Here is a 13,684-nt window from a genome sequence, read left to right as displayed (position 1 = left end):
GAAGGCAACCGCTTGATTAGTTCCTGTTTCATAGCTCCTGTTTCATGGTTGGTGTCTTGTTTGCTCTGTTTTATGTTAATAAATGTGGCAGGCTTAATTCCAGCCTCTTGCCGTTTGTAAAGGGGTTGTCCCTGCCTTTTCTGCAGGGCCGGTAGCAGGCTGGTACAGAACAGATACTGACCTCATTTTCTGCAGTAAGGGTTATGTGTATCTGCATATATATTTTTTGGTGCACAGTTCTGTTTCAAGGAAAACATAGGTAGTGTTTTGTAAGTATTTTATTCAAGGCACAAAATGGCAAGTAGGATTTTAAGTATGCATAAAGTATGTTTCCCCCCCCTCCAAGATCTTGTTATCTGTGGTTTTATTAGTTGCAGTTGTTGGGCTGGAACAAAACCCTCGCATATAACAAAGTCCACCTGTATTCATACTTAACTACATTTGAAAGTTACTTGAAAATATACTGCACAGAATTTCAGTAACCACACTCGGTTACTGATTAAACCTTATGTTTTCTACTCTTGGACATCACCAATCCTGGTCCATAAATAGCAACCACTTTTTTGCAATTGCTTTACAAATTTTACCTTTTACTGGTTTTATTATAATGTCTTTGTTGTAAATCATCCAGAGTCTTTAAGAATTGGGAAAAAAATTAAGAATTTTTTCATAGGCATTCAACATCAGATTATTCCAAAGGTGTTTTTTTTCCCCAAAAGGTAGCTGGACTTTCTTGGTTGTTTTTTTGTTTTTTTTTTGAAAATGTTTACTTCTCATCAAGAAACTTCTTCGGTTCTGACTTGATCTGCAAGTCCCAGTATTTCATAATTTTTTTGCAATTCTTTTTCCTCAATCCTTAGCATCATCCAGAATAGCAACAACAATGAATCAGACTTTCTTCATTTTGGTAACTATTGTATCAGGCATGTTATGAACAAGTTGCCTGTCTGTCTGGATCTTAAAGTCCCAGAAAATTTTAACCTGCTCATTTTCTAAAACCTTTTCGACTCGATGGTCCCAGTGGTTTTTACTGCATTCAAATCCAAACCTCGGATGAATTATTGAATAATTCTGGCCACTTAGTCAAGACGTTGCTTGAGGTCGGTTTGCAAACTTTTTCTTCAGCCACTGATGAAATCATCAGTTGCTTCATTCTTTTCACTACAAGGCAGAATTTGCAATTGTTTATTAGATGCTGAATTTTTGCCTTCATGCAATTAGTTAGTTTGTTCTTGAGCAAGTAAAGTAAAACCTTCAGTTTCTTGCTTTAACACTCCTGACCTTAATGAACACAGTGTGGGTTTTTAATCTTATTTTTCATCTATATTATTCAAGTATTAATAGAATAACAGAATTGGAATGTACATTGGAGGTCTTCTAATCCAACACCCTGCTCAAGCAGGAGACCCGATACCATTTCAGACAAATGGTTGTCCAATCTTTTCATAAAAACCTCCAGTGATGGAGCACCCACAACCAAGCTGTTCCACTGATTAATTATACTCACTCTCAGGAAATTTCTCCTTATTTCTAGGTTGGTTATTTCCTTTATTAGTTTCCATCCATTGCTTCTTGCTCTACCTTCAGGTGCTTTGGAGAATAGGGTTCCTGATGCAGAGTTCGCTACATATATATATATATATATATATATATATATATATATATATATATATATATATATATATATATATATATATATATATATATATATATATATATATATATATATATGTCTTGGCGTATTCAGGTCTTTCCCCGTGTAGGATTGAGGGTGTCTTGGCAACGTTTCGACAAGGCCCCACTCGTCATCTTCAGGCTGGTGTCTTCAGAAAGCACGAAACCGAAGACACCAGCCTGAAGATGACGAGTGGCACCTCGTTGAAACGTCGCCAAGACACCCTCAATCCTACATGGGAAAAGACCTGAATATGCCAAGACCTACATACCTATACCATCCCATCCGTCATCATCAGGCTGGTGGCTTTATTTATTTATTTATTTGTTTGTTTATTTGTTTTTATATACCGCCCTTCTCCCGAGGGACTCGGGGCGGTGTACAGAGTAAGGTAGGTATACAGTTGAACAATAGTAAAAAACAATAGTAAAAAACAACTGAGACCCCAAGAGCTATCAGGCCAGGCCGGACTGCTGGAACAGGTAAGTTTTTAAGTCGCGCCAGAAGGTGCGAAGGTCGGGGGCCATCCGGATTTCGGTAGGCAAGCAGTTCCAGAGGGTTGGCGCACCCACTGAGAATGCCCTCCCCCTGGGGGCCACCAGCCGACATTCTTTGAGCGGTGGCACCCTGAGGAGGCCCTCTCTGTGGGAGCGCACAGGACGGAGGGGTTTAGCTTCCTTCTTCTGGGAGAAGCATGTTTAAAAAAGAGGAACAAACAGCCACATGCTTCTCCCAGAAGAAGGAAGCTAAAGCCACCAGCCTGATGATGACGGATGGGATTCCATCGAAACGTTGCGCCTACACCTTTAGTTCTACGCGGGGAAAAACCCGAATAACCAAAGATCCATATATATATATATATATATATATATATATATATATATATATATATATATATATATATATATATATATATATATATATATATATATATATATATATATATATATATATATATATATATATATATATATATATATATAACATCTGTTACTGCCTAGGATTGAACTCTCAACCTCCCGAGTGTGGGGTGAGCATCTTCACCTCTAAGCCACCGTGCCATTTGTGTGTGTGTGTGTGTGTGTGTGTGTGTGTGTGTGTGTGTAAAAACCTTGGAAGCAAAAGCTCTTTGACTATGCATTGGCTTGTTCTTCCAATTAAGAAATTGGTTTTCTTTTTTTTTCCTTTCCCATATTCAGCCATTACTTTTGTGGCTTTCAAGTGTTTTCTTTGATTGAGTTCCTTCATCAAAAGTGCTTGTCTTGTCTTCATGTAGTCATTCAGGCCATACTTTTCTTCTTCTACAGTTTGTTACATTTGTACGAATTTTCTGTCTTGGCAAATTCAGCAAATCAATATCACTCCTTGGATGCAAACCGTGATGCATAGTCATTAGTTTTCTTGTCTTCCAATTCAAGTTATCAAGTTACATCTGAGTGCAATTAAATCATCCTGCTATGTATTGAATAACAGGAACTGCCCAGGTATTAATGGCTTTAATATTGTTTTCACCATTTAGATTTTAGTTTTGATTTCAAAATTTATTAAATTTGATAAATTATTATTTTCTTGGAAGATTTCTTCCACGTGAGCATGAAAATTGGATTTCAATGTTTAGTTCTTTCCAAACTTCATGTAGGTGCTCAAAAACTGAAATAATGTGATTTAAGAAAGAAATCACCAAGCACCTTTCTGTGCAGGATAAAAATCACTGGAATATAGTTCAGATTCTGCTTCAATCACTTACTGTTTTGTCTCCAAAGGCCACTGTGGTTGTAAAGTAGGATGCCAGGTGATAACAACCTTAGCAATAAAAATTCTGGCACTCCCAGTTGCCTTCATTAATCAAATCCTCTTCACCACCACCACCACAGTCATTAGGCAAGGACCCACTCTGATTGGTCCTTTCCAGCCCATGCCTTGGTAAGGTAAGAGACTATTTCAGGGGTCCTCAAACAACGAACTTTGGACTGGATGCGTTCGCCGGGAAAACATTGGTGGTATAGTGCAGGGCATTTCAACCTGTGGTATGCTGGCACTTGGCAGGTGGTACGCGTCCCTGCCTAGCCTAGATAAGTATAGCGGGGGGAGGGAATGGGCTAAAGCAGCACAGCGCAGCGCAGGACTTGCCTTGAGAGAGTCATCAGGAGTTGTAGGGCTGCTGGGGCCAGACAAAGACCCCAAGATCAGCACTTCCGGCACCCCCGGAAGAAAAAGGAGGAGGGGGATGGAGGCAGGGGAGGCTATAAAAGCAGACAGTTTTGGTGGGAGAGGGAGAGATAAAAAAAAGATGCAGCCTTGGGAAGAGGAGTCAGATGGAGCTGCACCGAAGAGAAAAGGGAGGGGGGAGAGAGCAGAGGAGATAAAACAGGTCAGCTGGTAGCCGGTCTATAACTTCGTGGCAGCCGTCCATGCTGGGTGTGCACACAAATTGCAGTGAAAAACAGGCAAGAAACGCATCTAGAGAGGAGTCACCCTCCACAAGGAATGAAGAAAGTAACCATCAGCTGGAGGTGACCAGCAATTGGCCCTCGCCCACTTCACACACCCGGCTCTGTGGGTTATTGGGGAGGGGATGCTGCGAGCAGAGTGAGAGTCAGCAGATGCCTTTCTTCATTCCTCGTGGAGGGTGACTCCTCCCCAGATGCGTTTCTTGCCTGTTTTTCTTCCTCCCTCATCGCAAATATCTTCCTGCCACTCTGATCTTAAGATTGTGCAGCTCTTGTCCAGGAATTTACAGTGGCCTTTCAAGCCATGGCCACTGGCAGCACAGCCACCAGCTATGCTGACAGCTCTTCCCTCTCCCTTTGTCCCTTCCTGGGTACGGAGGGAGGAAGGAAGGAGATGGGAATGAGAAAGAGGAAGGAAGGAAGGAAGGAAGGAAGGAAGGAAGGAAGGAAGGAAGGAGATGAGAAGGAGGGAAGAAGGAAGGAGATGGGAATGAGAAAGGGAGGCAGGGAAGGAAGGAGGGTAGGGATGGAGGGAGGAAGTAAGGAAGGAGATGGGAATGAGAAAGAGGAAGGCAGGGAAAGAAGGAGGGTAGGGAGGGAAGAAGGAGATTGGAATGAGAGGAAGGGAGGATCTGAGGGAAGTCCTGCCCTGCTGCCCTTTTGCCATCCCCTTGCCCCCTCCTCCTGGCCTATCCTGGTGGTCTCCCATCCTATCACTAAGGATGCTTTGGTTATAAACATTTATTTTTTTCAAACTATAGTTCACCCCCCAGCAGTCTGAGGGACAATGAACTGGCCCCCCTTTTAAAAAGTTTGAGGACCCCTGGACTATTTATATGTCTAATTTATATAGTTGCTCATTCCATCCTATTTTGGGCTTTAAATTATAGAGTATACATGCTCAGTATATAGTGCAGATGTATTTGCTTCTATTCAGACCATCCATAAATTATATCAGTTGATAATAAGAACTGAAAAGCTCAGGCATCATCAGCCACTATTATTATGATATCATTTTTATGATTATTATCCTTTATTATTATGATTTTTGCATGTACACCAAGAGCTTATGTACCAGAGACAAATTGTGTCTAGTCACACTTGGCCAATAAAGCCTATTCTATTCTATTCTATTCTATTCTATTCTATTCTATTCTATTCTATTCTATTCTATTCTATTCTATTCTATTCTATTCTATTCTATTCTATTCTATTCTATTCTATTCTATTCTATTCTATTCTCAGTCACTATTAATGTAGTGTTGGATTTTCTAAATGTTGTCTTGTTTTAATCGCAAGCACATACTTAAAAGTGAGATTTGGCTGCTTTACTTTCTGTTGCTTGCAAAAAAAATGAGTTTCTCTCTCATTGTACATTCATAAGGCAGTGTTAAAATGTCCATTTTCCGCTTCTCTCCATTCTGAGTCCCCTGTACAACTGAAATAAGAGAAAGCTCCTTTGTTAAATGTTTTAAGAAGATTAAGATTGACCTTTTAAATATTGCTTTTAGCTTAGCTTATTTATAACTCTTTAACACACTATGGGCCTTCAGAGAGTTGCACACATGTCAGTTGTGTATAAAATTATTTTGTATCATGATATATCTTAGGAGACATTATCCAGTGGAAAATGTGAATTGGGAGATTGTTAGTTTCCGTTGACCACTATAAGGCAGTAGTTTTATATATGCTTACTTCCAGTTTATTTATGAAATGCAAGGGGCTTACTTGAAAATAGGCATGGCTAAGATTGGACTCTGAATGCCGAAATCCTGATTGCATAACTTATTTTCTATATGCTTTTCTTGTTAATAAGCACTTTCTAAATGTTAAACAGAGGTCTCCAAACTTGGCAACTTTAAAACTTGTGGATCTCATTTCATTACTTTTAATTCCTTTGGCATACAATTTTGATACCTTTTCTGTAATATATATATATATATATATGTGTATATATATATATATATATATATATATATATATATATATATGTGTGTGTGTGTGTGTGTGTGTGTGTGTGTGTGTGTGTGTGTGTGTGTGTGTATGTGTGTGTGTGTGTGTATATATATATATATGTGTGTGTGTGTGTGTATATATGTGTATATATATATATATATATATGTGTGTGTGTGTGTGTGTGTGTGTGTATGTGTGTATATATATATATATATATATATATATATATATATATATATATATATATATATATATATATATATATATATATATATGTATGTATGTATAAAAACAATGTTATCCAAAGTCTGTAATATATTCTTAGCTGGACAACGAACAACAGAAAAAATGTCCATTTTGCTCTGGTTTAAAACCTGCCATTGCTCCTAAAAGCACTTTGACATTGAAAGATGGGCTGCTTGATCATCTGGCTTATAGACATGAATGATTCCAATCCATTTTGAATCTGGAATTATGGTTTTAATTTGGGACATAAGCCTTTCCAGAGGACACTCCAAAACTACTTATTTAGAGTGATTCTGAACCTGTTATGGAAATACATAAAAGGTTTAGTGAATTGCCTTCCACACCAAACCAAAAAGATGTCTGCCATCTGTTAAGAGTATTCTGTTCCATGGAGCTTCAGGCACAAGGTACCAACCCATAGCAGCTGCCCAGACCCTGTCCATTTTCAAGGTTGGTTCACTGCTATATGAAGGTCTGTAAGATTTTTAACCAATTTTTATAGCGCACTTATTTTATAATTGTCTTATTTATGTTATGGGCCATCTCAAGGTTTGTATGGAGACAATGTATGAATTACGGCCATAAAAATAAAGTAAATAAACAATTCAAAACTCAAGGTATGTTCTGTTTCATTTCAAGGGAACACGATAAAGATCCTGAAAGCTTCTTTAAAGTGCTGATGAAATTGAAAAAGATGGAACTGAATTTTCATGTCTCTGTCCTTGGAGAAGCCTTCAGTGATGTTCCAGGTATTGTTGGGCTTACTTTGTGAGATATACATATTAACGTAGGCTTTTTTTGCATTTATAAATATTACAATTCACTAATTAATTTTCTTTCAGTCGAAGTGAGCAATTGGTATAAGGTATGAACAAAAAATAAAACATAATTATGAACTGTAGTTTTAACTGAAAACTTAAGGTTGCTATCTTGTGAATCTCAATTTGGAAAGAAGACCCACTCAGCTCAATATGATTTAACTTCTGACTATTCGTCCAACTGAGCATCTCAATCTTTTATTTTTAAAATGAGTTCCACATTTGTGATGGAATTTTATATGTTTAGATCAATACACAAACATTCAGAACACGAAAAAGTATAAACCCTGTTTTAAGGTTGAACATGCTTCAATAAAAATAATATAAACAATTAAATTTTAAGGAAGAGAAATGTAAAAGAATGAATACACTTAGGCAGATAGTAAGTCATGCAACAATTACAGAGAAAATGCAAATATGCATTACATGTCTTGTAAAGATTGCAGTACCATTAATAACAATGTAACTCTTACTACAATGTATTAGAAAACAGTAAACTGATAGGAAAAATTTGTGTACAACCAAATTGCAACAAGTACCGGTAAACCTAGACAAAGTTTGATTTTAACCATTAGTGTTTGACAGAATTCAGCTGCATCTAAGCTTCCATCAGTCCAATTGTGAAATACAACTCCTGTTAGGTTTCCAGCCATATAGTAGAGTGATGTAAAAATGGAAGAAAGCTCATATCTACTTTATCCACAGTATAGATTAGTAAAGAAGAATAGAGTCTTATATAAATTCAAGTGAAATGTGAAGGTGGTCAAATGTAATTGTCCAACTCACAAACAAACACACACACACACACACGCAAATTAGACAAGTAGAAACAAGAATAATTAATCCAGGAGGAAATTGAGAACGATATTTGAAAATAAAAAAGTGAAGCCAGCATGCCACTAATAAAAAAACCAAAATAAATAAAATTAAGAGCCTTATGAAAAGAAGAAACAACTCAGTACTGCAAAAAGCTCGGACTTGAGCAACCAGAAAACTAATGTGGGGCATCAAGATTGAAAGCATAAAATGGGACAGGTTGAAGGTAAAAGGGAAGACAAAGAACAAGTTGTGGTCTAAAGTGGTAAAAAAAATCTTGACAATTAGTACCAAATGCTTTTAACGATTTATTTTAATTTGAAAAGCTTAAGATTGTTACTCAGGATTGAAACTTAAACAGAAATGCCTTGATCTATAATAAATCTTAATAGTTGATGGGTTTGAAAAGGAATTTTGGCAGTTTGGATGCCACTTATTTTCATATCTGGTGGACTTGTAGAAATATAAAAACTTTTTGGATTAAAATTTGGTGGAACATTCAAAAGATTTTTAAGAGAAAGATAAAGTTTACCCCACAACTATTTTTATTGGGTGTTATTATAGATTGTGATACTAAAGAAACTAACTTGATGTTGAACTTGATAACAGCTGCAAGGTTATTGGTAGGGCAATATGGGAAGAAGGATAGTTTGCCTACTATAGAAGAATGGACGTTTAAAGTGTCAAATTTAGCAGAAATGGCTAAGATTTCTGCTTATCTGAAGGATCATTCACAAGAAAGATACATTTCGGTCTGGAGAAGATGGATAGATTATATTCAGAATAAATATGGGACCAAAAAGTTCCATTTAGCTTATGGGTAAATTTTAGATTGTTATTATTATTAATAGTTTATTATAGCGGAATTTTTATTAGTTTTAATTATATGGTATTATTGTTATTTTTAGTATTAGTATTGTTTAATAACTTGGATATTAATTTGTTTATGTTTTTATTATTATTATGTTCACTTTTATTTTGTTTGTATTTACGTTAAAGGGGAGTTAAAGCGCATTATGAACTTGGTTATTTATATAGTTGGTTAATGTTAGTTAGATTATGATTATTATATTTGTAACCCTGTGTTCAGCTTTGGGAAGTGGGGGAGGGAGAGGGGGGGTTGGGTGGGTTGGTTTTGGGGATTATATTGTAATTTTTACAAAACTTTTTAATTAAAAAAAAAGAAAGAAAAGCTTAAGATTGTTACTCAGGATTGAAACTTAAACAGAAATGCCTTGATCTATAATAAATCTTAATAGTTGACGGGTTTGAAAAGGAATTTTTCAGTTTGCTTTTTTTTTCTGTTAACCAATGCACAGCACTCAAGTCTAGGATAAAAAGATTTTGGCAAACACTCAAGCAAATTCAGGTATGCCCCCCCCCCAAAATATATATATATATATATATATATATATATATATATATATATATATATATATATATATATATATATATATATATATATATATATATATATATATATATATATATATATATATATATATATATATATGGGACGCGGTGGCTCAGTGGGTTAGGACGCTGAGCTTGTCGATCAGAAGGTCGGCAGTTTGGCGGGTCGAATCCCGAGTGCCGCGTAACAGAGTGAGCGCCTGTTACTCGTCCCAGCTTCTGCCAACCTAGCAGTTCGAAAGCACGTAAAAATGCAAGTAGAAATATAGGGACCACTACGGTGGGAAGGTAACAGCGTTCCGTGTGCCTTTGGCATCTAGTCATGCCGGCCACATGACCACGGAGATGTCCTTGGACAAGCGCTGGCTCTTCGGCTTTGAAACGGAGATGAGCACCGGCCCCTAGAGTCGGAAACAACTAGCACGCATGTGCGGGGGAACCTTTACCTTTACCTATATATATATATATATGAATTTAATTAAATGATGCCTACCCTTCCTGTTAGAACTGGCAGGAGAGGTGTGCGCTGAGTCCTGTCTACAAGAGAATGTCATCTGTCTGAACCCAGGAGGACAGCCCCTTCAACCATTGCACCTGCCCTCTGGAATATCATCCCTTCAAAAAGTAGATTTGCCCAAACTCTGCCCTGTGAAAACAAGGCACTAAAAACCTGGCTTTGCCATAAATCCTGAGACAGTGATAGCATGAGTAAGCCTGTGACATAGCTTCTTTTGAGTGGTGGTGGGTCTTCTCAACAGTTATTTGTTATGTTATTGCTCTTATTTTTTCCTAATTATTTTATTTTCTTTTATTTAGGATTTATTTTATTTATTTATTTTTATTTTAGAGCCCTGGTGGCACAATGGTTAGAATGCAGTATTGCAAAATAACTCTGCCCAGAGCCGGGAGTGACTCAAGGTTGACTCAGCCTTCCATCTTTTCGAGATTGATAAAATGAGGACCTAGACTGCTGGGGGCAATAGGCTGACTCTGTAAACGGCTAGGTGAGAGTGCCGTAAAGCCCTATGCAGCGGTATATACAGTAATTGCTATTTTGTTTTATTATTTTATTTTTGTAATTGTGAATAACCCAGTGTCATAAGATGGGTGGCCTCTACATTTACTAAATATAGAAATTCTGAGTTTGTTGCACAGGAAAATACATTCCAAATCCAATAAGTTTTTTTGTAGGGAGGGGCAAGAGTTCTAATGGTTTCTGTGCTTATAATCCCAGTACTAGAGTTTTCTCTTTTTCTTTTTTTATGTTAACAGGGTTATTTTTTTTTTTTTGTTAACAAAGTTTTTCTTTGTGGATCTATCACCCACAGATGGTCAAAATACTAAACACTCAGGAGAAAGATTTTGTTTGTATAAGCTGTCTTTTTCAGGGGAATAAAAACTAGATTCAAGTATTACTGAGATAAAGATAATAAAGTTTTGATTCAACAAGTCAAGGTCACTTCTCAGAAAGTCTGTTTCAACTTTTAGGCCCTGAGTAAGTATCTGTTATGTTTACAATATCATAAAATTAGTTCAGTTTAATGTTCTTACCATTTGTTTATTGCACCAAGGGCAGCATATATTAATGTAGCGAAAATGCACTTTTGTAGCTGGGAAGGTTCTCTATGTGCTTATGAGATCAAATACTATATTTATATGAGTTTGATGGGAAAACTCCTACGACTTTCAGATAGCATAATCCTTCATTCCAGCCCTCTGCAATTGTAGACACCAAATTACAGTTAGGGTGAACATATTCTGATGACCATCTATTTGCGCACTGAAGTGGATAACAACAACTTACATCTCTGCTTCCCAATCTAGAGAATATTTGCTTGCCTTTCCCTCTGCAGGTCTGTTTCTTTTCAACACAATACATATCGGTTCATAAAGCATTGGAAAAAGGTATAGCTCACAGTGGACCATATGTTTTATGTAGAAAAGCTCCCTGATTCAGCTCTTTTTAGCTCCAGTAGAGTTGAGAAAATATCCTTGGAAATCCTAGAAAATTCATGAGTAGATCACACTGCACTAGGGTAGACTCACCCAAGTGTGGAGGTAACCAAACCTACAGGTATGTTGGTTTGCAAATGGCCAGTCCCCACTATCGTGCTTTCATTTTCTATTTCTGAAATAACATTCTATTCACATGACATGCTCTGTTCAAAACATTATAAATTTGAACCAATTTCATAAAACTGCTTAGTTTAGAAAAATCACATGAAAGTTAATTTTGGGGAGCACAAATATATGATGGTTAGAATTCGATGAAGGTGATTAAAATAGTGGTTTAATCCTATTTGTTTCACAGATAATGTAGATTGTGAAATTTAGCCAAGATAGAGGGTTTCCTTGAAAGAGGTATTCAGCAATGACTAACCTTTTTTTTCTAGTTTCTTCCTTTCCTTTCCTTTGATTGTTGTAAAACGAATCTAGTTTTCTATGGTACAGTGAGATGGATATGCCACACCACGGTGTATATCAAACAGTACCTGTCCCCAAACAAAATCTGATGCCACAGTGAGATTGTTAAGACTCAAAGGAGGGGAAAATTAGACCTTGTCCAAAAAAAATACAAATAATTAGCAGGAAACAATATGAATAAGTATTAAACAAAAGCAATAGGGATGGGAAATGTCTTTGCCTTTAATTTCCTCTTGGGTCAGAAGAGGACCCATAATCAAAAATTATAGCATCTTATCATTTGGGTATGTGGGTGTGTGCATGTGTGTTTGTGTGTCTGTCCTAAAATACCGTGTTTCCCCGAAAGTAAGATATGCCCCCAAAATAAGCCCTAGCTTGATTTTTGGGGGTGGGCCTAATATAACCCTTACTCCCAAAATAAGCCCTAGTTTTGGGGTGAGGCTCACGCCTAAAAATCAAGCTGGGGCGGGGGTGGAGCTACCCCACGTGCTCCGCGCGTGCTTACCATTGCAGCCAGGCCTCCCATGAATCGACACATGCTTCACCTTGCCAGCCCACATCTTCTGCAGCTGAAAGAAATACCTCTGCAGCTGAGAATGGAGCTGCGGCCTGCATTTTGCCATTAAGAGGCCTTTCCGTAGCCCGGAAGGCCTCTGACTGCAAAATGCAGGCCAGAGCTCCATTCTCAGTTGCAGAGGCATTTCCTTCAGCCGCAGAAGATGTGGGCCGGCTGGGCGGGGCTGTTGATGCCACCACCACAAGGTGAGACTGTGGAAAAGACACCTGCCAAAAATAAGACCTGGTACCAATTTTGGTGGCAAAAATATATAAAACCAGGTCTTATTTGGGGGGAAACACAGTGGTTGGTTTGGAGAAAACAAACTTTGCATTCATAGCTTGGTTCAGTCCCTGGGATCTCCAAGTACATGTGGAACAACCACTTGCAGAATTCATAGCAAGTAATTAACAACACTATGGAATACCTTAATTATTAGTCTTATTTGCTATAAAAGCAGGACTTTTGGGGAGTCAGGCAATATGTAAATTTAATAAATAAAATAAACAAAGGCAGTTTCCTGTGTTCTTTTATATCCATGTACTTTTAGAGAACAAACTTATTTTCTGACTGAAGATACGATTATCTATGATTTTGCATTGAGTCCTCCCTAGTGATGATTTTTCTTTCTTCTTTTAAAGGAATTTTACAATAAGAGAAGCAAAGAAAAGTAGGAACGTTCAAAAGTTACCAGTATTACACCTTTTTTTTCTTTGAATGGCATTTTCCTTATTTGTTTTATTTGATCTAAACCCTAGCTTTCTACTCTAGTGAATAGGCAGCTAATTAGAAGCTAAATCAGAGCATTAAAAGTGAGAGGCATAATTTCAATGTAAAGTTAAAATCAATTAACAGCTAAGAACCTGGTGAAAGAGAGATTTTTTTACAGTTTTTAACAGGGGCCAAACACAGTTCCCAAAGGACGACATTCTATAGCATTTAACAGGCAAGTCAACGAGGACTTCTAGAAATCAGATGCAACAAAAACTGCTCATTAAAATAATGAGTTTTAAAATACTTTTCATTATTGGGCATAGATAAAGTGTGATTGCCAATACTTTCTTTTTTAAGTTCAAAAACTGATCTATTTGATGGGAAATATGAGGTAGATTGTCATAAACCTATAGTAGTAGAGAATGCAGGTCTGTACTCTGGAGTTCTCTGACTTGTGAGCCAGTGTCATTGTTCTGTTCCTTTAGAGAATTTCAAGCCTCAGAGAAATAATGGCTATCTTTATTGATTTCCTAGATGCCAACCTCTTGTCCCCTCAGTTTAGTAAGATAAATTGTGCAAAGGTTTTTGATAGTTGTACCGCAACTCCTTCAAACAA

General features: G+C 37.1%; 1 protein-coding gene across 1 annotated transcript in view; it reads left to right on the top strand.

Annotated features, from left to right (window-relative positions):
• The window catches only part of GTDC1 (glycosyltransferase like domain containing 1), a 258,670-nt gene that overhangs the window by 219,467 nt on the left and 25,519 nt on the right, over window positions 1-13,684 (top strand). Inside the window, exon 8 of the mRNA XM_081328161.1 lies at window positions 6,967-7,076. Within this exon, the coding sequence (XP_081184287.1) occupies window positions 6,967-7,076 (110 nt within the window). The remainder of the gene's footprint in view (window positions 1-6,966; window positions 7,077-13,684) is intronic.

The sequence above is a fragment of the Vipera berus genome, assembly GCF_964194415.1.
Source record: "Vipera berus genome assembly, chromosome: 1".
Taxonomy (NCBI): domain Eukaryota; kingdom Metazoa; phylum Chordata; class Lepidosauria; order Squamata; family Viperidae; genus Vipera; species Vipera berus.
Note: the sequence above shows the minus strand (reverse complement) of the source record. Positions and strands in the feature narration are given on the sequence as shown.